The 24,443-nt window shown below is 31.2% G+C and overlaps 2 protein-coding genes across 2 annotated transcripts in view; one reads left to right on the forward strand and one right to left on the reverse strand.

Moving 5' to 3' along the window:
• Nucleotides 1–5,471: 5,471 nt before the first annotated feature.
• On the forward strand, nt 5,472–11,227 carry LOC107455710 (uncharacterized). The gene is made up of 2 exons (XM_087163389.1): nt 5,472–5,728; nt 10,595–11,227. The coding sequence occupies exons 1-2, from the start codon at nt 5,541–5,543 to the stop codon at nt 11,184–11,186; spliced, it is 780 nt and encodes a 259-aa protein (XP_087019515.1). The 5' UTR covers nt 5,472–5,540; the 3' UTR covers nt 11,187–11,227.
• Nucleotides 11,228–11,613: 386 nt separating this feature from the next.
• Nucleotides 11,614–24,443, reverse strand: part of LOC122268253 (uncharacterized) — a 43,943-nt gene continuing 31,113 nt past the window's right edge. The window contains exons 13-17 of the mRNA XM_087163388.1: nt 23,734–23,967; nt 21,674–21,740; nt 18,459–18,517; nt 16,233–16,323; nt 11,614–11,965 (exon numbers count right to left, since the gene is read on the reverse strand). Coding sequence (XP_087019514.1) covers nt 11,914–11,965; nt 16,233–16,323; nt 18,459–18,517; nt 21,674–21,740; nt 23,734–23,967 — 503 coding nt within the window. The 3' untranslated portion in view covers nt 11,614–11,913. The remainder of the gene's footprint in view (nt 11,966–16,232; nt 16,324–18,458; nt 18,518–21,673; nt 21,741–23,733; nt 23,968–24,443) is intronic.

A 24,443-nucleotide genomic window follows, 5' to 3' on the forward strand; every position in this document is an offset into this window, starting at 1 on the left:
TTGGCTGGAAATAGGAGAATCATATCATTATCTGTTAGTTTATTTTTTGGATAATCGCAATTACCTGTAATTTCGATGTTCTTGTTTCTGTAGATTAATAAAATTGAAATTTGCTCATATCCATTGTCATCTTTTGAGTTATATTCTGTTGTTAATAAGTTGTTTTTTGCAAGAAGTGCTACGTCGCTCCCTCTGTACCTTCTATCACATTTGTAAATTGTATAGTAATCTGTTTTAAGATTCTGAGTTGCATTTAAATGGGTTTCTGTTATTATGAATATATCAGGATTGTGTTCTATTATAAAGTTTTTTAGTTCATGCTGTTTTTCGATTAGGCCATTAGTCATCTGTGTACCTTTTCTCGGTGTGAATCCATATAATATGAGGTTTTGTTTCACTTGTTCTTCTGTAATTTCTACCAGAATACCTTTAATGACAACTCAGATTGGTTTTTCATCATTTAATTGGAAAATATGATATTTAATTTGTAAGTCATTTAGTATATCTATGGCACGACGCCTCATATCAATTTCGAAAAAATGTAATTTTAAATATTCTCCTGAGTGGTTACCTTCAAAACTGGTCTTTTGCTGGTTTTTAAGTTTCTTTCTTAGGTTTAATCATTGTACGCTATTATCTCTTATTATTATCGGCGGAATCCTTGTTTTGCTTGCTCTCTGGTATTGGAAATTTGTTGTTTCTTCCATTGCTTCTTCTTCTGCGACGTCATTAGGTTGGTTTAGTTCAGCGTTTCTCAACCTTTCAGTATTCGCGGCCCAGTTTTCAATCATAATTTTCATCGCGCCCCCCACTTGCAGTAAAATGTATGCAACAATAATGTATATTGAGTATTTTTAATTCTGTCTTTAAATTATTTTTAACTAACTACCAAAACAAAAGTAAAGTAAAAATCAGCAGCAATTGAGATTGCAGAAACTATGTTTGGAGTTAATTTTTCAAAACAATTACAGTCCATACATCTTTTCTGCTCTTTGTAATGACATGGGTTCAGTACATTCAGAGTTACTATTTAAATGTGAGGCAAGATGTTTATCACGTGAGAAATTTTTGCAACGTGCTCATGAATTAAGAGAAGAAATCGTCATTTTCTTAGAAGATAACAGACCGGAAACCAGGAATTTACACTATTGTTTATTTGCGATGAAATTGAGATACTTGGTCGTCATATTCGAGAAATTAAATAACTTGAATCTTAAACTCCAAGGAGCAAATACACATATGTTGGATACGAGTGATGAAGTTTATGCTTTTTGTAGAAAATTAGAATTGTGGGGCAGAAATGTAAAGCAAAAAAACCTAACAATGCTTGCAAATGTGGATAATTGTACTAAAACTTATAAGGCTGAAGAAGAATATATGAAAGTTACGTTTGTAACCATTGAAAATCATTTAGCCATGATGGCAAAGAATTTCAAAAAGTATTTTCCTGCTCATGACAAACTGCTATCAAGTTACGAGTGGGTTCGGAATCCATTTCATAAGACTCCCGAAGGACTCTCAATTGATGAAGAAGAAAACTTCATAGACTTCACGACAAGTGGCGAAACTGAAATGCAATTTAGTAATAAATCACTATTTGAATTTTGGTAGGAGGGGGATTTTTCTGCACTGAAACAAAGGGCATTTCGCATTCTATTACCGTTTTCAATATCCTACTTTTGTGAAACTGGATTTTCTGCTGTGGCTTCTTTGAAGACAAAATATAGATCACGGCTAAATATAGAAACAGGACTGACAGTGGCTATTTCTAATATTAAGCCTCACCTCAAAAAGCTTTGCTCTGCAGGACAGACCCAAGGAAGTCACTAAAAATTATTAATTTTTTTTAAAAATTTAGTATGTTTGATTAAGTAAGGTGGGTAAGCCAAAGGTGGCCAGTGCTCCTAACGTAGCCCCCCCCCCAAAGTAAAAAGAAATTTATTTTGAATCATAAGATGTCCCTTCTGCATTGTAAATCTTGTATCTGAGGTGCACGAGGCTGAATTGGAAGATATTTCCTTGAATGGCCTCCATTGTATGAAGTGATTTAATTATTTGCAGTTGTCGTTCTAATTTCCAGGTGAGAAGATAATGTGTTTAAATTCTTAGAGCTTTGAGTTATAATATGTTTTCTGAAAGTTTATTTCTTTTTCCTTAATCACATTACTTTAATTCGAATTAATCTATCAGATTAATAGTTTTATGTCGTGCAAATGGTAAGAGAGACCTTATGTATTTTCCCAAGTGGCGCGACACTCGGGCCACCTTCGGAAGCAAGCGTGAAATCTATTAAAGAGTTAATTATAAATCATTACGTAGCATATTATTTCTCAAAAAGGAATGCTTGAATTAAATGCCAATTGATTTATTTCATTTCAAGCAAATGTGGAACTTTGGTATTTTTTAAATTTTTATAATATTTTGACGTTCTCTGCACTTTAGTAGACTTTGTGATATTTTGTTTCAAGTTTTCTGTTTTGTTTGCATTTTAAAGTCATTTTTCAGGTATTTTTTTATTTTTTGTGGTAGTTAAGAGTGTTTTTGTGGTCGATTCTGGTATTTTCTTGCAAATTTGGGTATTTTTAGATTAGTTATGGGTTTAGTTAGTTAACTCTAGTATGGTTATTTAACTCTTACTTGTTGGCTAATCCTTCTGAAAACATTTACTCAATAATTCTTGATTAATTCTAATAAGTGAACTCAAAAGAATCGCTAGTGACTTCACACAAGAACTATCAAAGTAAAATCAATAAACAAATTATACACTCTGAAAGCAAATATCTATTTTAAAGTCGGGAAACTTGTTCCTACCAGCAAGACACTTAAAGTGCCTTTTAAAAAGAACTTTGCCAGTCCAAGTGTTTTTTCTAAAGATAATTTGAGTAAGTGAAAAAGTGATTTCTAAACATGGCTCACCTTTGGAAACTGTGCGAAACTTTAGGTGCAGAAACTAAAATTTTAAAATTGTACTATAAAATAAATGAAATTTTGTTTTACAATTAAAAGTATACGTGATATATATTAGAGATAGATGTAAGATGCTACAGAAAAAATTCAGATAAACAGACTTAATCAGAAAATTATAAAAATATCCTTAAGGCCAAGCCACCCTTGGCTCCCCACCTTAAATTTTGATTTAATAAGTTGTTTCACTTTAATAAGTTATTAAGTATGTTAAAATGTATTTTGTTTTCTATGTATATGTGTGCTTTCCTTTCATCCAGTTAATCAATTTTTTTAAATAATATTTTCTCTTGAATATTCTCGCGCCACCCCTCTGGTGTGCTCGCGCCCCCATACGGGGGCGCGCCCCACAGGTTGAGAATCGCTGGTTTAGTTGGTTTCTCCCAGATCTGGATGTAGTGGGCATTTCCCCATACTGACATTCCTTTGAGGTGGTAGCTATTGATGTCTACCGTATGGTGGCTCCATCTTGTGCTGCTGTAGCGTTGGCTTGTTGTTTTCGAATTGCAATAAAAATATTTGCATTGTGAAATTTTTTGTTGGTGTTCATCTTCCTCCGAACTGGAGGATCTGTTTTTTTTTTTGTAACTGCTTGTTGTTTTCCATCGATACTGATTGTTTTTTTTTTTTGTTGATAGTCATTTGTATTGGCTTTTGTTGAACTTTACTTTAGATTTTTATTTTTCTTACTAGAGTATCTATGGAAATCGTGGAATTGCTTGGGATTATTATTTCTGATTCTGTATTCTGTTTGTTGATTTTTTATAGACGTCTATTTTCTTTTTTTAATTCATCATTTTCAGCTTGTAGTTTATCGATACTTTGTTGCAATGTAGTCATCTTATTTTCAAATATTGTATTGATGTCATTTAGTTGCTGAGACAGCTACTTATTGAGTTAGGTTTGTTGTTGCAGTTGGTGTTTTAATAAAGCCATGGTGTCCATTACCCAACTGGGGACGGCACTTTCACTGATTTTAATAGTATTGAACATTATGATGGTATTGTAAGCACAGAGATTGAAATATAAAGTTTATGAAATTCAATCTGCACTTACTTGAAATAAATGCAGCTACCGCTGATCAAAAATGATATCCAGTAATGTAGAAAATGACATTGTGGTTCAACGTGCACTTTATGCTGCCGAAAAAATAAAATAGTCTTAGCGGAGCTCATACTTTGACGCTGTATTTAGGGAATTGGTTTTGCAAAATTACACGCTTATGTATCACTGTTGTAGCACAAAACACAAATAAATCAGTTTAAATAATAGTTCACGAAGATATATTTACTGTTTTAATTGTTTGTGAACGCGGCATAAACACACGTCATCAACACTCCAAATTAAATGGTCAATAAATTATAAGTGAATATCAATAGCGATTCAACTTACACATGAGAGCAGCGCGCTTTCACGTCGATTTGGATCCAATTTCTTTCACGATTTCAGCTTCATAAACCACTTTCGCAAAATCAATTTCAATCCGAGATCAAAAACAATGAATCTGCAGCTATCAATTCCAACTCGAAATCAAGAGATAACTGCAATAAAGTTGGATTTCATACGATAGTGTGAATTTTAGATATGTGGTGGTGAAAAAACTATTTAAAATGAAAAATACTAAACAAAAAATAACTTGAATTTTTCCACCCTCTAGAAAATAATTTTCTTACCAAACCGGAACAAGTTGGCTTCTTTGTGTAGGATATACTAAACAAATGTATACTGGGCTGTTTTATCCTACACTTATGTCTTTTTTTTAAAGCTAAATGATACTCCCAGATATTCAATAATGTTCGATATACCTTAAAATAACTACAAAGGTAGATCGCCTGTTGGAAAAATACGAAGTTTTGTCGAAATATTTTTTCTTATTGAAAATACAAAATAATTCAACTACTTATAACTAATTGGATTTTTTTATGACCTTAAACCTTCTTAACCTGTAAATAATGTCATTAAATCTATTTAATGCATGTAATTCAATTAAAGAAAAACTAAAGATAGCAGACACGAAACGATTGAAACTTGCTTCCATCTGACAATAATCGAAAATTGTGAAATTTCGACCGACAATAAATTCTGCTTATAGCGATAAGGGAACTATTGACGCGAAACTCCAGCAGACATTTCACATTGATAAACATGGAAGAAAGGTATAACGTGAGGAAACAATATAAGAGTTGCACACTGTTCATACAGATTACTAGAATTTTCCTAGATAATTAAAGAGGTAATTACTCTTTCGGAATGCGTGCTTTTCTTCTACTTTTCCGTGCTGTCTGGAACTTTTCTTATTACCATACCGCTTGTTAAACCACACATCACGATACAGAAATATGTAATTTAAAACTTGTTTGCACAGACACCGATGCATTCCAATTTTAGAAATGCTTCGCGTAATTAGTATCCAATCAATACTCGTGATTTAGGTTGCAAAAAATTTTACTCCGTTTCATATAAGAAAACCCACATATTTAAAAGTTGCAGTTACTAAAAAGAAATTCGTTTGTAATATGTATGCACAACTTTGAAATATTTCGCGAATATTTTTAATATTCTATTTCGATTTTGAAATGAAATTGTTTCATGTCCTATTATTCACAATTTTAAGTTTACATTTTACTAGTGCTAAACGTAAAAGTAGAAAGCTAATTGATATGACTTATGTATATGATGAAACTACGTTACGTTATCCAATATACAGTAAATTCAAAATTGAAAAATTAGTTAAAGGCCCCAACAAAGAGTTGGTAACAAAATGGTAAGTATTGTCTTCAACTCTCTTACGAACTTTTCATAAACGATTTCATTTTCCCCCATTTCAAATTCTAAAATTTAGATAATTCCCAAATAATTTTTTAATTTTTAAAATACATGTTACAAAATGTGTTTTGTTGCTCTTTTTAATGTTATTTTATGTTATAATTGCTAATATTTTTTTCGAGACTGCGCATTTTTCTAACCGTTAAAACTTTTTAAATATTTATAACAAAGTAACTGTAAAGTAAGTGAAATGGTTTTTATCGTCTTTTGAAGAAAGTAATTTTGAAAATAGTGCTTAAATTTGTTAAATAAAAGTAATTTTAATAATTATTGTCACCTTAACTTTTATTGAAATACAACAATAAGTATTTTATGTGACATAATCAGTGGTCGGAAGTATCACACTACAATTCGTAAAACTACTGTAGTCACTAATTTTATATTCGTTTGTTGTGTAGGGTGACAAAAGAATGCAGCTTGTAGAGATTCTTGAAAACTACTTTTTTAATGCTAATTTAGTTAAAGATAGGGTTCTAACACAATTAATTTATAGAATTTGGTGGTAACAAATTTTCACGGCTCTGTTAGTGAACGCAATTTAAAATACAACTGTGACTTCGAGTTAATAAGAATTGTGTATTTAGAGAGTTGTATAACTAATATTCAAGCTAGCTATGACGAATAATACATCATTTATCACTTTGGTCACACTGCGTTTCACATGCGAATGTATGCTTGTGAAACGCAGATGTCATTTTAAAGGAAAGGAACATATTTTCGATGTCCTTAATTTCCAAGAGGAAATAAAAGAGCATTAAGAACTTAACAAAATTGCTAATATTTGATAATATCCTAACATTTCTCAAATCAAAACTTCGCTGTCGAGAAATCATAAAATGTTGAAGGGTTACTGAACAAATTGAAATAATAACATCTCAGAATACAAACTGGCTCGCGTGAACAAGAATAAATATTTTATCATAATTCCTTATTTTTAATGCAAGACAATTTTTCATTCAAAACCATTTTGAACATGGCAGTAAATTGTTTTCTCCAGCTACGTTCACCTCCCTTAAGTAATGAAGTAGTTGCTATTTCGAAAGTAGTTTGAAGTAGTTGAACTACATTTGAAAAAAAAAAGTAGTTGTAGCTGTAGTTAACTGCATATGTAATAAAATTGTTGTAGTAAACTACAAAAATATTGTAGTTTTTCCGACCACTGTACATAACAATATTAACTGTGTATAAGTTCTTTGCACAAGGTAAAAAAAATTAACTTAAGCATACACTATCTACCAATAAGTATTTGGACACGTGTGATTGAAAACAAACTTTATTCATAACCAATAGTTGGCAGAGCTTCCACAATAGGCAATTACAGCGTGAACCCTCCGGGTTATACTTTCCACAAGTCCTTGTGTGTAGTGATATTTTCTTCCACTCGGCTTGGAGAAGACATGTAAGTTCCTTCACCGATTTTGGACTTGTACTACGCCCCTTAATTCGGCGATCCAACTCGTCCCAGAGGTTCTCGATAGGGTTCAGGACTGCACTCTGGGCCGGCCAGTCCACTCGATTAACCTCATTAGCACTGTGATGCCAGAATTGGCATACACATATTTATTTTCTATCTTTTAAAATATCCTTCATCACTTAAGCTTATTTTTATTAATGGAAGAATTACTTTTAAAATAAATCAAAAACTTAATCTTTTTAAGCGAACATAAAATATTTATTTCTTCTCTTCCAGATCAATGTAACGGATACTTTCTTTTTATTTCATTATTATACAGACATATTAATTCACTGTCGCCTCTAATCGAAAACAAAAATCTATTTATAACTTTTTATTCTAATTTTCCAACGGCTAAAATGTTTCGGTTGCATGGTTATAAGAATTCACATAAATTTGTTGGCGACTCGTGATCGCCAAGGTGTTCTTTTAAACCCATGTGGATATGCTAGTTGGCTTTGTTTTTGGCTATGATATACGGTGATAAATCGCAAAATTTTGGATCTCCTACCCATACTCTTTCTCTGTCCGTTGAGAATAAATATATTCACTTTGAATTTCTAAATTGGTGAGGCTGGGACCCCTTTTAGGGGGCCTCCCCAGGCTCAATTTTCTAACGGTCAGAAATGTTGTTCTGGCTTTATGATCTCTCAATAGAGAGTATTCTTATTTCATCCCTTTAAGGGATTTCTTATTTTTTGAAGAAATGGCCATTTTCTAATTTACAAATTATGCTTAATGAAATCTAAATTTACATTCAACGATTTGTACATCATTTGCTGGAAACTCAACTGTTATTGTTTTATTCATTCAATATTGGCCTAAGTGAACATTCATATATACCACTATCAACTATACGGCTAATGACGGGGAAGCAAAGCTCTTTCCCTCATCATAAGCACCATGCCAAGCCTTGGTGACCCTCGCAACATGACAGTTGGCATTGTCGTCACGGAAGTAACAGGGGTCCATCCCGTTAAGCTGCCACAACGTAGGAAGCACATTTTCATCCAAAATAGTGCATTAGGAATCGGCGTTGAGCTTACCATGAATGGGGAATCCATACTAGAAGAGCGTGACGTATCTCAGGACAGCAGATACAGTCATTTGCATAGGTGTTCAAATGCTTATTGGTTGATAGCGTAAATCAAAACTATGTAAAAAATGAAATAACTTAAAATGTCATTTTTTTAGAATTATTTGTTGCCTTATCATGTAGATTTACATTATAAGTTTAGGAATAGAACTCTAACGTACCAAAAAAAGGATTGACTAAACTCAGTTTCAAAAGGTACAGTATACAAATTTAGCGAAACAAATTTTCAACGAATAAAATGGATCGAAAACTATTCACAAATCTCAATTAGTTACTTAATGCCGGACAGATAATTTATCATAGGTTAACATGGGAAAAAAATCCTATTTCTGTCTAAAATGGTTCTTATTTTTATTTATTTAGTCCTGAAATTTCAAATACTGCAATAGGGTCTATATTTAGGAATTAGAAAAATTCTCGTTAAATTGAGGTGATTGCTCAATATTAGCTCATGATTAGTATAATATATGAAATGCATATTGCTTTCAGACTTTTTTTTCTGAAAAATAGAAATATATGTTTATCTAACGTTGATTGTTTAATTTAAAAAAACTTTGTTTCTCTTCTTTTTGTCGTAATACAATGTTCCAAATGTTTCATCATCTTTATTTTCTTCAGTTTAAATGAGTTGTTCAAAATTTTGCTTAGATTTTACAGCATTAGAACTGTGCGGTATTTTAAGTAAAGTTTCATTCATTTCAAAGTCTTTGTTTTCAAAATTGTTTTCGGTATTTTTCATACCATTTTTCTCATTAAATTCCACGAGAAATGAAACATTTGACTGAAAGATTGCAATTATGAAAATATTTTTATCTCGCCATTGAAAATAGAAGAAAAAAGGCTTTACCACTTTTCTCTCCTCTCCCCCTCCTCCGGGAAGTTATAAATTTCCTCAAATGAGGGCCTACCTTTCGTCAACGTTTTAGGAGAGCCACCCTGGCAAAGCAGTACCCCACCAACTGTTCTGTTTAGTGTGGAAATGACGATTCAAATCTCTTCCAAATTTCGTGATTTCCTTCTATAATTTGCTCTACCTGTTGTTTAACAAAGAATTATAAACATTTATTGGAGAAGCAAGCCTGCTAATGTATGTAACACCAATGTAATATTTATGTTTCATATTAAATTAACAAGAATGTTTATAAATGAAAAGTCATAGCTAAAAAGAAACGCTATTTCTTTTAAAAAAAACGTTATTCCTCTATAAAATACTCTGTATTTTCATAGAGAAAAGTTCATCACTTGCGTGAAAAAACTTTAGTAGTCCTGTTAACTTCCTTGAGATGGTTGAGTCACCTATGCATTCCCAGGGTGGCGACATTAAGGATGAAAATGATGTAACTGATTGCAAGTTTTTTTAGGTAGGATAATAGTAGTTTGACTTATTTAGTTCACCTAATCCAATACGAGAATTATATTGTTGGATTATTGCATTCATTAGATATATTAAAATTGAAATGAAAGAAAAATAAGACTGATAAGCCCACATGTAAGCTAACAATTTTTATTTTTTTCCCCATCAAGAGTCTGTTCGAATGCCCGCCCGTCCCGAAGAGGTTAAACAAGTGATCAGATAATAAAAGGGAATTTACGTGATTTTGCAAGTTTGGCAAGGAGGCTAATTGTTCCGTTTTCTGTAAAAGGTTTTATTACGAAATAGAGATTTACGGAGAAAAAAAATTACTAAATTTTTAAACCACTGGAGAACAAGATTGTTGACAAAGCGGAACAAGTTGGCATCTCTGTCTCGGTACCTGACAATTGTTCAATATACAGGGATGATCAACTTAACAAATATTCCTCGATCATAAATTTTCTATCATGCCGTGGTGGGTCAATGGATAGAGCTCTCGCCTCAAAATGAAGTCACCCCATGTTTGAACACTAACGATGGCTGGTCAATGAGAATTCTGAACCTGGTTTGCACCGCCCACAGTGGTAGCTTAAAATATTCTCAGTGGTGGACGGATAATATGTTGGTATTCTCTTTCCATCAGGCTAAACATGGGAGGTTTCCGTGGTTTCCCAGACTATGTAAGGAAAGTGCTGGTTAGTTCCATCAAAAAAACTTACACGCATTCAAAATTCTTCCAATATTTGATCCAGGAGTTTGCTTGTCTTCTGGATTGGACTCAATATCAAAAGTTTTCGGAGTTGAAATATTGGCAGTTGTGAGCTGAAAACTGGATCGGCTATTCAATGACGGTTATAAAAAATGTCTTTCCTATAATTTTATTATTTTATTTTTATTTTAGGCTTCAATATGAGGATTTCTACACCTCTACGCACACTGGTACGCACATGGATGCTCCGGCACATGTTGTCAGAGGAGAAATTACCATTGATGAGATACCAGCCAGTTATTTCTTCGGGAAAGCAGCTGTCATAGACATTACTCGAAAAGCATCACTTTGTCCGGATGCTGTAGCTACCGTTGAGGATGTCATGAACTGGGAACGCACTACACAAAGGAGCTTGACTGGGACTATAGTTTTATTGAACTCTGGTTGGGGGCAAAGGTGGCACGACCGTGACGCTTTTTTCGGCACCCCAAGCGATGACCCCACAAAACTGCACTTTCCAGGATTCTCAGCTGAAGCTTGTAAGTGGTTAGCAGAGAACAGAAGCGTCAAGGGAGTAGGTGCTGACACCGCGTCCATTGATCCAGGTACAAGCACGCATTTTCCATGCCACGGTTACATTCTAGGGCGTAGGTCTTTTATTTTAGAAAATGTAGCCAATGTTGGTGAAATTCCAATTGCAGGTGCAATGCTTTATGTATTTCCTATGAAAATTGGTAAAGGTAGCGGTGCACCAACTCGAATAGTAGCATCGGTACGTATTTAAAAATTGATTAACAGGAGCACTTTCAATCCGGATAACTAAAAGTTTTTCAAAAAACCAGTGAAACGAAATCTTGTAGCACAATTAAGAAATATTTTTTTTTGATGAAACTAAATTAGTTTTCTAATATTTGTCAAGAAAAGAAATAAATTAAATTTGCTTTCAATTAAAATTGTATCGTTCTCAATACATTTACAAACAACGTTAGAACCAAATAGTGTAATTGTATTAAATAATAAAATATGTAACAGTTTCTGTATTAATGAAACTAAGTAGTTATGGAATATTTGTCGAAATTGAAGTCAAAGTGCGCTCAAATTAGATGTTGTAAACAAACTTTTAAATGTGAAAAGAAAATAGAAGTTTCTTCAGAAATCTAAGGAATCAAATCTGATGAGGAGGGAATTAAAAACATCAAAAAATTCCAGAATAAACAGAAAAAGGCTGTAAGGCAATTATGAAAAAACAGAAATCGAACTGTTTTTTGTAACTTTTATTCTGCTTGCCTTTCTAATTTTTATTAAATTTCGATAAAAGTTTGTTTCCATCTTTGTCTTTGCTGTTCTGTTTACTTCATTTTTGACAAGGATTTTGATTTAAAAATGTATATTGAGGACAGTGATAACGAAATATATACATTCCAAGAGCATCTGAATAGTAACAAAAATTAACTCTTTTCTATGATCAACATATGAATTTCTTAAATATTCTTAGATGTCACGCATAAATCTCATATGAGATTTACTTTTTCGGGATCTTGAGTGAACACCTTACTTTTCATTCTGAAATTAAAAGAAGGCAAAATTAAAACACTTTTCAATGAAAAAATTTACTAAACTTTGTTTTGATGCACATTTCAATGCGGGTTCATTGAGGCATTTGCTTATTTTTATTTATTTATCAATAAAATTTTTATACAGCAGTTAATAATCTCTAACAATGATTTATTTTTTTACAACATAGTTAAAGTCAAATTTTCCAGATTAATAAAAAAAATGCAATAAAATGTAATCATAATAAGATAAATAATTCACAAATAAGTGCCCGGGTTTTAAATATTTATATTCCCAAACCCTTCACACTTATAACTATTAGTGATGACCAACAAAATAGAAAAAAAGGTCTTGTTTCAAATGAACAAATGTTTGATTATATGCCAACAAAAAAGGCTCTTTGGTTTGCGTTTATAAATTCATGCAGCGTTTTTGACATAAGTGATTCCCTAACAGTGTCTACAAATTTAAAAAGAAATAACTTTATAAATAAATAATAAAAGAAATAACTTGCAGTAAGGTTTGAAATGTCATGAGTTTAATGCTGAATCAGTTATAATCCATGAGTCCGAAAAAGTATACATAAGCTATTGAGAAAAAGAAGACAGTACAATATATGTATATATATATATACTAGAGGGCTCCGCCCCCTGCTCACTGCCGCTCGCCAATCCCCGATAATTGCTACGCAATTACATTTTTGCTCGCTTCTCGAACAAACTTAAAGTCTTTTTCCTGGAGATAAGGTGGCAATTTTTCATCCCCCAACATCCCATAGAGAGAATATGATTGGATTGTAAAATGCCAGAGGTGCTTATTATAAACTTGTATAAAGCAATTTTGAAACAAACAATGCTACAAACTTAGATAATGCGAGGAAGCAATATTATTTAGCACATTACTAAAGGGCAATAGTCGGTGATTAATCTCCGTATTCGAAGCACGCGTGGCAGAGCCTAACTCAAATCATTGTTGATCTTATAGGATGCCGGACGCTCCCTACATGGTGCTCCATCTCCCCCCCTCAGTAATTTAAATTTTAAACTGAAAACAGTTAAAATTTTAAGAGTTAAAATTGAAAAAAAAACGTTCAGATATGGCAAACAAATTAAAATATGTAATATTAATGAGTTGAAGCTAAGTAATATTTCGAAAGCAAATACCATTGCAAGTAATTGCCCAATTAACTTCAATACTGGTAACTGACAAAATATTTTAGTTTCCATATGTAACTGAAATTCAACAAATTAAATTAAGCAATTCAATTTTTTCGTCATACTGAATGCAAATAAAAAAAAATATATAATGAAATTATTATTATGTTATCAATAATCAATAAACATTTTTGTCAGAATTGTTATGAAAAAATTGGTAGACTATATTTGAGGATGCCCCTTGATTCTCGCCACGTTGAAACCTTATCGTGATTCTAATAGGTTTAGATTTCAGCTTTATTTTTAAATGTTCAACAGTATGCGTAATTTCAGAAGTCCGTTAGTTCTACGTTGAATACCGACTGGTAAGATTACTTTTGCTTATGGTCAATAAGATCGAGGGTATGTGGGCAGTCATAAAAAGGGACTATAAAAAAATGTCACCACCAGGCTGTACCACAGACGCCATTTTCGATTTGTATTTCACCGAATTTATGTGGTGATGGAGGTACACAGATTCAATTCATGATAAATTTAGACAGTCTCTAACTGCTATTAGAGAATTCTGTGAACCTAATTCTGAGGATATTGAAGTTTAATGAAGAAGTGAGTTTTTTTTCTTTTCCCTTTCTTAATGTGCTTACTCTATTAATTTTTGTTTCGATTCAAAATTAATTTTATTGTGTTAATTAATCTTGCTTACATTGGGTTCATTACAATTTTATAAAGTTTCGGCCGCCATTCCTGTTACCACAGTGTTCTACGCAAACAGGAATGGCGCCAAATATGAGTCGCCAATTTCGCCAAGGGGCACACTCAAGTATATTTTAACCGAAAAAAATAAGGTGAAAACAATAAAATTCAAATTAATTACGATAAATCTCTGAATATTAACAAAACCTAGCTATGTACATTTTTCATTGATCTTTCTTTTCACATTATTTTCCGAACCAATGATGCACTTTTATGCATTATTTAAGAAATATCTCAAATATGAACAGTTAATTAATATTTCTGGTTGAACAATTTTTTGAAAGTAAGTAAAAAACAATTAAAAGTAAGTAAAAGATATTCACGCCTAAGAAATTCACGGCGATTCATTTTATATAACAAAGATATGACTCTGATAATAGAGGAATCAACATATTTCACGCATTCAACACAAAATAGAAATCACAACAAGATTTAGCTGGTAAGTTTAGTTGTAACGCTTCTGCAGGCAACATTATTAGAAATTATTACCTTTTCACACACATGCGTTCTCAATTTTGATTGGCTGTTTTGTGCGTTACTAACCAGAAGTGTTCTGTGATTGGCTGTGTGTTATCATTCCATTCTTTTCTTATATATACTATATATATGGGTCATTCTCACGAAAACTGTCATTTTTCAGTTCATAAAATCCCAAAAAAGTAAAGTGAATAAAAAGATCTGAAACTTTTTATATTAATAGAAATATGTAATGGCATTATAAAGAAAGTATATATCCTATAAATTATACTTAATATTTAAATTAATTAATTTTTAAATAATTAATTTATAATTAATTAATTTATAACAATTAATAATTATTTAATCAATTTAATAAATAAATTTATTTATTTTTCAAATTAATTAATAAGTAAATTAATTATTTTCACTATTTAAAAAGTGAGGGAATGACACTAATAGTGAGGGAATGATATTTTACTTTACATATTTTTATCTAAGTTACATCTACCTAAAGTTTGAAAATGATAACATACTAAGTATATCTAATATTTATTATAATTTAGTCTTATATATTTAATAGTTTTTGCAGTTTTGGGAAATAAAACTGACTGGCACGATTGAACAAAAAAAAATTTAATAATATACTCATCTTGAATCATTCCCTCACTTCAGCGTCATTTCCTCACTTTATACACTAGTGAGGGAATGACGAATTCAATAAAATTTGAAAATAACAGTTTGGCCTAATTAATTTCTGAAGTCAATCACATACCATTATATTCATACAAGAAAGCAACATATAATTATCCACTTTCTCGATAAAGTTGTATTTTATTTTACTCTAAAAAATGACATGAGGGTATGACAAATGTAAAAAATTTTACCTGGTTTGATTCATTCAAATTTAATCTACAGCAAAGTTTCTTTAAGTTGAAGATGGAAACATACTGCAATTTTGTTCTATGATGCCAGTTGTTAACTTCTGAGGTTTTTATTAAAATATTTTTATTCTAAGAAGATTGCAGGTGATAAGAACATTGTTGTGAGGGAATGACGCGAAACACTGAGGACTAAGTTTAAAATAGTGCTGTGTTAATATTTGGATCAGAAATTAAATTTAAAATTGATTTTCTGAATTCTATATTTCAGTATTCTGAAATAAAAAACACGAATTTGCAACAAAAAAAAATTTATTTCAGAAACAATTTTTTTCTTTTTTTAAATCAGCAGTGGGGACAGGTGAGGGAATGACATATTAGTATATTTTAATTACCTAAAATAAATAAAAAATAAAAATTTATAATTTTATTTTTATTCTTCTGTTAGCTTGCATTCGGAAGGACACTTTCCCTAAGAATTTTTTTTTCGTAAGCTGTAAAACAAACATAAAATATACTGGGGACATGAAAATGACTGTTTTTGTGAGAATGACCCATATATATATATATATATATATATATATATATATATATATATATATATATATATATATATATATATATATATATATATATATATATATATATATATATATATATATATATATATATATATCAATTTTTAAATTTTCAATTCAATCAATTTTTAATATTTTATGGTATAATTTTTGCTGCCACTGGCAGACTTTTATGGTAAGATCATTGGAGTTCTTACAAGAAGGCACTTTTTTGAAGATTGCATAAAAGTAGAACAAAAGCTTACACAGAAGAAATTTTAAATCAGTCAGATGTTCATGCATTAAGACACTTTTCTTATAGTTTGAGTACCTCGCCTATGGTATGATAATCAACTTTTACAAAGAATTATATATTATATATTTAAGTTCTAAAATAAATTCTAAACACGCATAGAAAAACGTTTTATTCTCGAAGAATTTGGACTTTCGAGATATTAATAAATATAACCATTACCTTATTAAAGTCAGCCAGCAAACTATTCCGAACATAGTTACTGCAGTCATTGATATGGTGATAGCAAAAATAGTTACGATCAACTCGTTATCTGAAACAGAGAAACAAAAGTTTAAAAATAATGTGTAAATATTATTAGTAGAGTAAACATAGGACTTTGCCTGCACAATCAAAAATAAATAAAGTTTTCTTTTGTGAACATTTGTTATGAACACTTTTTTAGGAAAAAGTGACTACTGGCTGGGTATCTTTTTGTGGTGAAGACTTATGTCATTAACGGACAACACGCTTGAGTATTTGTTTGTAAAAATGATAAAAACTCAAAGCTTCAGTATTTTTTTGTTTATAGTTTATAACGATAAATAGAAAGTATTTTTATTGTCTTAAATATATTGTTAGGTCTTCCTAAAAATTTTGCTTGTGAAGAACCTATTCCATTAAACAAAAATGCAAAATATAACTTTATAAAAAATGTGGAAGGGTATTTATCCTTAATTGCATACATTATATGTAAAGCTTAGTTCTATCGGAAACTTCCATTGCAAATTTGAATATGTATGTACTTGTTCTTATGCGCCATATATCAGGGCCCGTACGCAACTGGAAAAAACTAGACACGTAACTGGAAATTTTTTTGAAAAATAATACTTTTTAAATCAATAAAAATTAGTGAATTTTCGCAACAGTAGTCTATAGTGCTTTTACGGAAATTAGACCGAATATTAAAAAAAAATAAATTGCCAGAAACTTGATAAAATTTGTCACTTTTTGCAATTTTCTTTGCATTTTTTATTTTTACAGAACTATGCTAAAAATGAATGATAGAGGACTACTCAGTAAGCTTACTCTGTTATAAATACACGATTGATTCAGAATATACTAAGAAACTACATTTTTAATTGGTTATATACAATTAAGCATTGAATTTCTATTTTCAAGTATTCAAGCGGTAATAAATAGAGCAGATAAAAATTAGTAAATAATACTTGCAAGCTGATTAATTTTATATTTTTATGCTTGCTAAAAATACTCCTATGATATAAGAAAAAATGAATAAAATTACAGCGTAAAATTAAGTCATACATTTTAGCAATATCGATTTACTGATATAGCAACATATTAAACGTGTAATATGTTGCTATAATCTCAGTGAGCATCTAAATTTATTAAATGGTTGCAATATTTTTTTAAGTGGTAACACACTCACAGTCCACAAAAAAACGTCCCGTAGACCACAGATAGAGGTTAACGCGAAAAAAAAAAACCTACTGAAAAAAAGCACCAGAAGAAGAAACTAGGAAAAATGACTGGTAAAAACTCACCGGAAAAAAGCATTTCAATAATTATTATACAAATTTAACGTCCGATTCGATTCGGGCATTTGAACCCGAATTCAATTTAATTGAATAATTATTCAAGAGTAATTCTACAATGTTTTTTTAAAAAATAATCTTCATAATTTTAATAAGTAAGTTGTTGACGTATGACCTTTCAGCAAGATGGGTGCCATTTATGGTCAAGAATTAAGTTTCAGCCACACGCATACATCACAGTCCGTTTTATAGAGAGGACACATTCACACACAATTCATACTTTCGTAGATCGAAATTTCAATCTGAACCAGCACATGATCTATCACAAATCCCGAACTCCAATAGGTATCGATTTGTTATGAGAATATTGAAGTCTTTGTGACCCTTGCAGATTTAGCGTGCACCAATCACCATATTGTCCACGGGGGATCTTCCCCACATTCACTCACAACCCCATTTCATCAAACTCACAACCTCTTGGACATGGTCCCAATGCCTAACCAATCAAGCTATCCTGGCAACTCAATGTGCAATAAATTTATTCTTAGTAAATTTTAATATAATCACCAATGCAATAAGCATTTTTTTGTAAATGTAAGTAATTGGTTTTTTATATATAAAAAATTAAACTATAAAAACGTAAGAAAAAGTACTTATCGTAAACTTTGAGTATCGGTCTTGAAATCTACAATAACGAACAAATCGCAATAAAAAATGTAATAAGCAGCCAAAAACATGTTTGATGACGCCAAGTAACATATTACTTAATTTACATCTAGTCAATCTTTTCGCTAAAAGGAACTATGGAAGGGGTTTATATAGAAAGTGCTGCTTTCTGCAATGCATTTTTCAAATATAATCGAAGGATGCAAAGAAAAAGCTTCGCAGCTACTAATTCTCGAATTAAACTTACCACGTGATTCTTCCAATGATTTTTTATCACAATGTTTTCCAGTATAGTCAGCAAAACACCTGCAACGACACAGATCATATTTAGGAAAAATCATAGAGATCATATTTGCAGTAAAAAGCATAGTTATAACAGCAACATTGGATAACATTTTTCTTTTCTGTTGCATGATATTTTTGAACAGATGTTAGATGCTTTTGCGTCTCTGATATCAAACCTGTAACCGGTTTCTCTCCACAAGCTACAATTTTTTTCGCTAATTAATTAATAATACATCACTAACCAGATTTTTTTTTTTTTGAAATTACCTCCAGTAATTACTAAGTGTCCCCACTTTTCCGCTGTGTAGGGAGAGGTACGACGAAGGCGATAGTAAATTTTAGTTTATGATGCGATGCGTTGCAGTCATAAGATTTTTGCCTTCAGTTTCGTTTTCAAAAATAGACAATTGTATAAACCTATAGGGGAGAGTTGGTTCAATGGTAACAGGGTACGATTGTAACAGAGCAAAAATTTCGAGTGTCGGGTTGTAGATTTGGTTCCTAGGTGGCGCATAAGGTGTATTTAATAAATCTACATATACACCCCTTCTGGCAACCATTTTTATGTACTTTTGAAAGAGTTACATCACAAAAGATATTTTCACGCTACGTAAGCACATTTTTGGTATTAGAATATTATATTGTAACAAAGCAATTTTGTTTAAACAAATAAAAATTATTAACCGAATATGTAAGTGGACACCTTAATTAACATTTCAATAAAAAAAATTAGTTTTGTTAATTAACTAGCATTGTTTTTAACAAATGAAACTGAAATGGCGTCTTGGGGACGATTGTAACAATAGGTAAAGGGAAGATTGTAACAGCTGAAAATAAATAATCTTATGTTTACAAACCATTACTTGACTCTTTTAGAACCACCAATAGTTTCCTATATTATTTATATTATGTTGCATGTGCATTATTTTATTTGTCACCTTTCACAGCATAAATTAAAATTTTTAACCCCTTAAAGTTAAGAGTTTAAAACTTTAGGTCTTTGCTCATTATTATTTTTACTCCTAAAATATCACTACTATTTTGATCAATAAAAAATATATCACAACTCTGATAATATATATAAATAACTATGTTTTAGTTGAATTTATAAACTGTTACAATTGACCCCGTAAGTGGGGACAATTGTAACAAGTGCACGACTGTCAAAAATTGTTAATAACTAATATAATAACAATGAAAATAAGGTATTTATTTTTTTTTTCTAGTAGAGGATAGTCTACTTTACTCGTCTGTCAATTAATACTAATAATATATTGGATTTTTTGTTAGTTAAAAATAGTTAAGTAAAAAATATTACAATTGACCCCACTCTCTCCTTCATTCTGTATAGCATTGTACAGTGCGCAAAATAAAAAAATGGACCAACCTTTAATAACTTTTGATCTAATGGTCGAACATACCTCTCTAGGACTCTATCTTAATGGTTTGAGGGGGTGACCACAAATATACTAACTAATGAGTGCAAACGATATTTTAAGTTACGAAATCAGACATAAAAACGTACTTTCTCTGAATAAATATACCTTTTTCCTGACGGATTCGAGTTTCTCACCCCCAAAATATTAGGGGTAGCTGCAATTTGGGAAATATAGTCCATACAATTTGGTCAGGAGAACGCTCCAACGTTTGGACCCCTTAATGTTAATTTTACTTTCTGCATATTTCACCGAATTGAAACATTTTTGCGCAAGCTTATAAAATTTGTTTAGTCACAAATAATTCCAGGCAAAAGATAAGTCTTTGTGAGTATTTATTATGTTTTTATTATTTTATTTTTACTGGTCGAAAAAATTTTGAATTGACCTCTTATATCATATTAAACAAAGTATTTTTACAAGGCAAAATACTTTTAGCAAAATTGGTCAAATAGTTCCTGAGAAATCAAAATTTAAATAAATTAAAAATAAAATTTTTAAAAAATAGCTTTTGGAAACAAAACTATTTTTGGATTTGAAATTTCCACACCTAAATTGGATTATAATGGATAAGGTAGTTGTTGCCCAGTGTCATCTCAGTTGATCAGCTCATTAATAAAGTATAGTTTAACCCTTTTTCTGCAGATGGGTGAGAAATACTTTTACCTCAAAGATGATAGAACATTTGTCCTTAAAACTAGGTATTATGCAATTAAAAAAATGAAATCTCATCGTATTAGATTGAAATCAAAATATTTAGATTATTTACACAAGGCTGCTAATTTTCGACGCATTGCGAAAAAATTTTCTGTTGGTAATGAATTTTATATTTAAATGTGTATTTCTTTGTTTAATATATTTAATTTAAAATTATTTTTGATACCACTACATGTGAATTCAACAGTTTATACAATGAACTGCTTTTCTCCCGTTCTATCATGGCATTTGAAATACAGTGAAAACTCCGGAAAAGACCATCAAACCCTCTCCCAGAGACCGGGCGATTATTTGCACGAAATCCGGAAAAGGTCAATGAAATGAACCGAGTTCGAATCCCAGCTTTGGCTGGTTGATACGAATTCCGCATCCGGCTCTCACCGACCACAGCGCTGACTTAAAATATCCTTGGTGGTAGACGGATACTGGGTTAGAGTCCTCTTGCCATCTAGTTAACCGTGATAAATTTTTGTGGTTATCCTCTCCATGTAATGCAAATGCGGATAAGTTCCATCAACAAAAGAACTGCACGAAAGCAAATTTCTCCCAATACTTGATCCTGGAGTTCCCTTGTCCTCTATACTGGGTTCAAAATTACAAGGCTAAGGAAATGAACAATAATAGTCGTAAGCCCATAATTTGGTCGGCTGTTCAACGATAGTTATAAAATTCCGTATCCGTTTCATCTCATGAGAAATGTAAATGTGATGTCTAATTTGTGTCTCGAAAATATTATAAGTATTTAACTTTAGCTTTCCAGCTATTTCTGCAACTTAGACACTTTAATTATTCATTGGTAAGAAAATTAGGAAAGTTTATTTGGGCTGATTAAATTTGTTTGGACAATTAAAATGTATGTAATAAATGATTTTTTGAATACATGTAAACTAAATTTAAATTTTAATTTAAAAATAAGTTTAAAACTAAATTTGAAACTAAATAAATTAACTTCAACTTAAATAAACCAGGAAAACTATAATAGAAGAATAGTGGCAATTAAAATGGATATAAATGTATATTTTACCTGCATTTATAAGAGTGACCAAATATTTCACATTGTCCATGAATACATTTTGATGCATCACAAATTGCTGAAACAAATATATGAATAAAACTAACTTTATTCCAAATACATAAACATGCCCTAAAATACTATTACTTTATAGATATGAACCATAGGCTAAAAATCCTTCGTTATATAAGGGTTGCCATGGTTTTAAAACATTTAAAAACGATTGAAAACTTAGAGATGACAAAATTTTTTATCTACTTCCTGTAAAACAGAAAATCTTTTTATATTATGAGAAGCAATATAAATTTTAAAACTGTTTCCTTATAAAATTTTTAGTGAAATTAAAACATATGAAGTTTCAAAAAGTTCCGTAATATTTTTCCAACATTTTTTTAAAATTATTTCCATGCCGTTACAATCTATTTATATTGAAGAGCTATGTGAGATATTGATATAGGAATTTTTTTTAATTTCTTCATAGCCTGTTAATATGCGAAAGTTAAGAAATTTTTTATTATTTTTTAGCAGAATAAATAAAACAATTGATAGGACAGGATTCGAACACTTCCACCCTATGGAGTATTTGGAGGATCGGCAAGAAGGCTCGGTTGTATCGGTGAGCGGCTGAGATAATAGACACTTTATCAGAATAGTCACAAGGGTTCACACAACCACATCCCAATTCTGATATGCGTAATTGTAAGAAACATATGCTGACAACTTTGACATCTCCTATCTCCAGCACAAATGATAAATGGTGTCGATCACATCTTTTTTTGCATTCTTAGCACATTCATTGTAACCCTTACATTACAAACGTGTTATGACCAGCACCTCTGACCTATCTTCCAGACCTCACCAACGTTGCTTTTCAACAGAAAAAGAAATGACAGCTTCTTGCCTGCACTGTTCTGATTTTCCGTAATCCAGAATATGTTTGACTGCTGCCATGACCGTCACTTCCTTCTGAATAATAGAAAACGTAAGGTTAATGGTTGTCGAATGATTGTCATCTCATCACTTACTAATAACTCCGGTCAATAAACTTAAGCATTTAATTGAAGCTATATTGACTGAGGTCCCCCGAATCTCCTTACAAACTCAGTATGATCTTTCAAACGAGTGAAAGCAGTTTTTTTTGCCAGAGTTGCCAGTGTTTACTGACCGCATGTTTCTTGCAGTATCTTGACCTTACTTTATTTCATAACTTGTTAGACCATCCAGGACGCTCAATTATTTTTGAACAATCGAAAACGTGTGTTCAATGTTTGCTCATTGATTGGCGCATTATCACTTACTAATATTCCGTGCCAATGAAATTCATTGAAACTGCGTTCACTGAATTACGTGTGTTCATTGGTTGCCGATGAATTAGTGCTTCATTATTTTCTAATAACTTCTGTCAATGAATTGTGACATAGTGGTGAAGGTGTGTTAATTAAGTTTCCCAGAAATACCATACAATCTCTGTATGACACCCCGAATAAACGGATTACAGCAATTCTTGCCGAGTTTCCAACTTTGTATACCGATTTTCCAATATCTTTGCTTGCTAACTCTGAGTAGTTTTAATTACTTGTTCATTCCACTACAATTTTAGTTCAACTAAACATAATTCTCTTATTTTAAAATCATTTAAAGTGTAGAATATTTAATTGCCAGCAGTTTATTAAGTTTAAATTTAATCCTCGTTGAATGAGAAACCGGCTCTGTGTTGGAATTCTGCAGTTCGAAATTTTAATTAAATATTGTATTTATGTAACAATCTGCTTAAAGAAACAAAAATTAATATAAATTTTTTTGTGGGTGTCGATGGCTAGACGTAATGAACTAAACCCGTATAAAATGATTGTCTTATAACAATAACTATTTCAATTGAATTGAAACCTGATAATTTGACTTTGAAATCAGATGCAATAGCTAGTTTATTTTAGTCAGGTTTGATTATATAACTACTTTTAAAACTAAGTAAGTTCGTCATGCATACATTTTTATAGTAAATAAGAAATATTTTCGATTAAGCACTAAATTCTAATATAGAAAACTTGCATACGAAAAATATTTTTTCTTACTTTTACAAACCCCTTTTTGGTATTCTTTATCAGGAGGACACTCACACTGAGGTAATCCATCGTGTATCACACATATGCCACCATGTTCACCACATATGTGGTGTAAATGCCTGCAAACATTGTTGACTTCACATCTGTCTCCACTGTAATCCGCATGACATTCACAGATGCCATCATTGCCATTATGTTTACAGATACCACCATTTTGACAATCTACATCATAGCTGCAAGTTTCTGATAAATAAATTTTTATTTAGATATAGCTTTATTTAATAATTTTAATTTTATTTATTTAGTTTCCGGTTAAAAAATTTTAAGAATTCTGGTTTTAAATTCTAGTTAAAGTTTATGTAAATCCCGGATTTTTAGGCTGATAACACTTAAAGAAATATCATCTGAATGTTTATCGCTCACGTAATCTCTTCATCGCTACCAACACTGAGCATTTGCCCTTTTATTATATTTGAATAATACTAGGGAGCACTTTTTTCTACTGTGTAAGAATTTTTAACGCTTACTCATCATAGATTCTGAATCCACAGTCAGTTTCTCTAAACAAGATGCAATTTTCATGGAATTTAAAATTGTATATTCCTAACCAGAAATTCTTAAAATTCAACCAAGCTTCCTCTATTATCTGATAATAAATTCCTGCTTGTGACGCGGTAAGTTAAAGTCATATAAGTCTTGTATTTAGCGCTATTTTCACC

The sequence above is a fragment of the Parasteatoda tepidariorum genome, chromosome 5, assembly GCF_982258835.1.
Source record: "Parasteatoda tepidariorum strain Cologne lab strain chromosome 5, Ptep-v5.0, whole genome shotgun sequence".
NCBI lineage: Eukaryota > Metazoa > Arthropoda > Arachnida > Araneae > Theridiidae > Parasteatoda > Parasteatoda tepidariorum.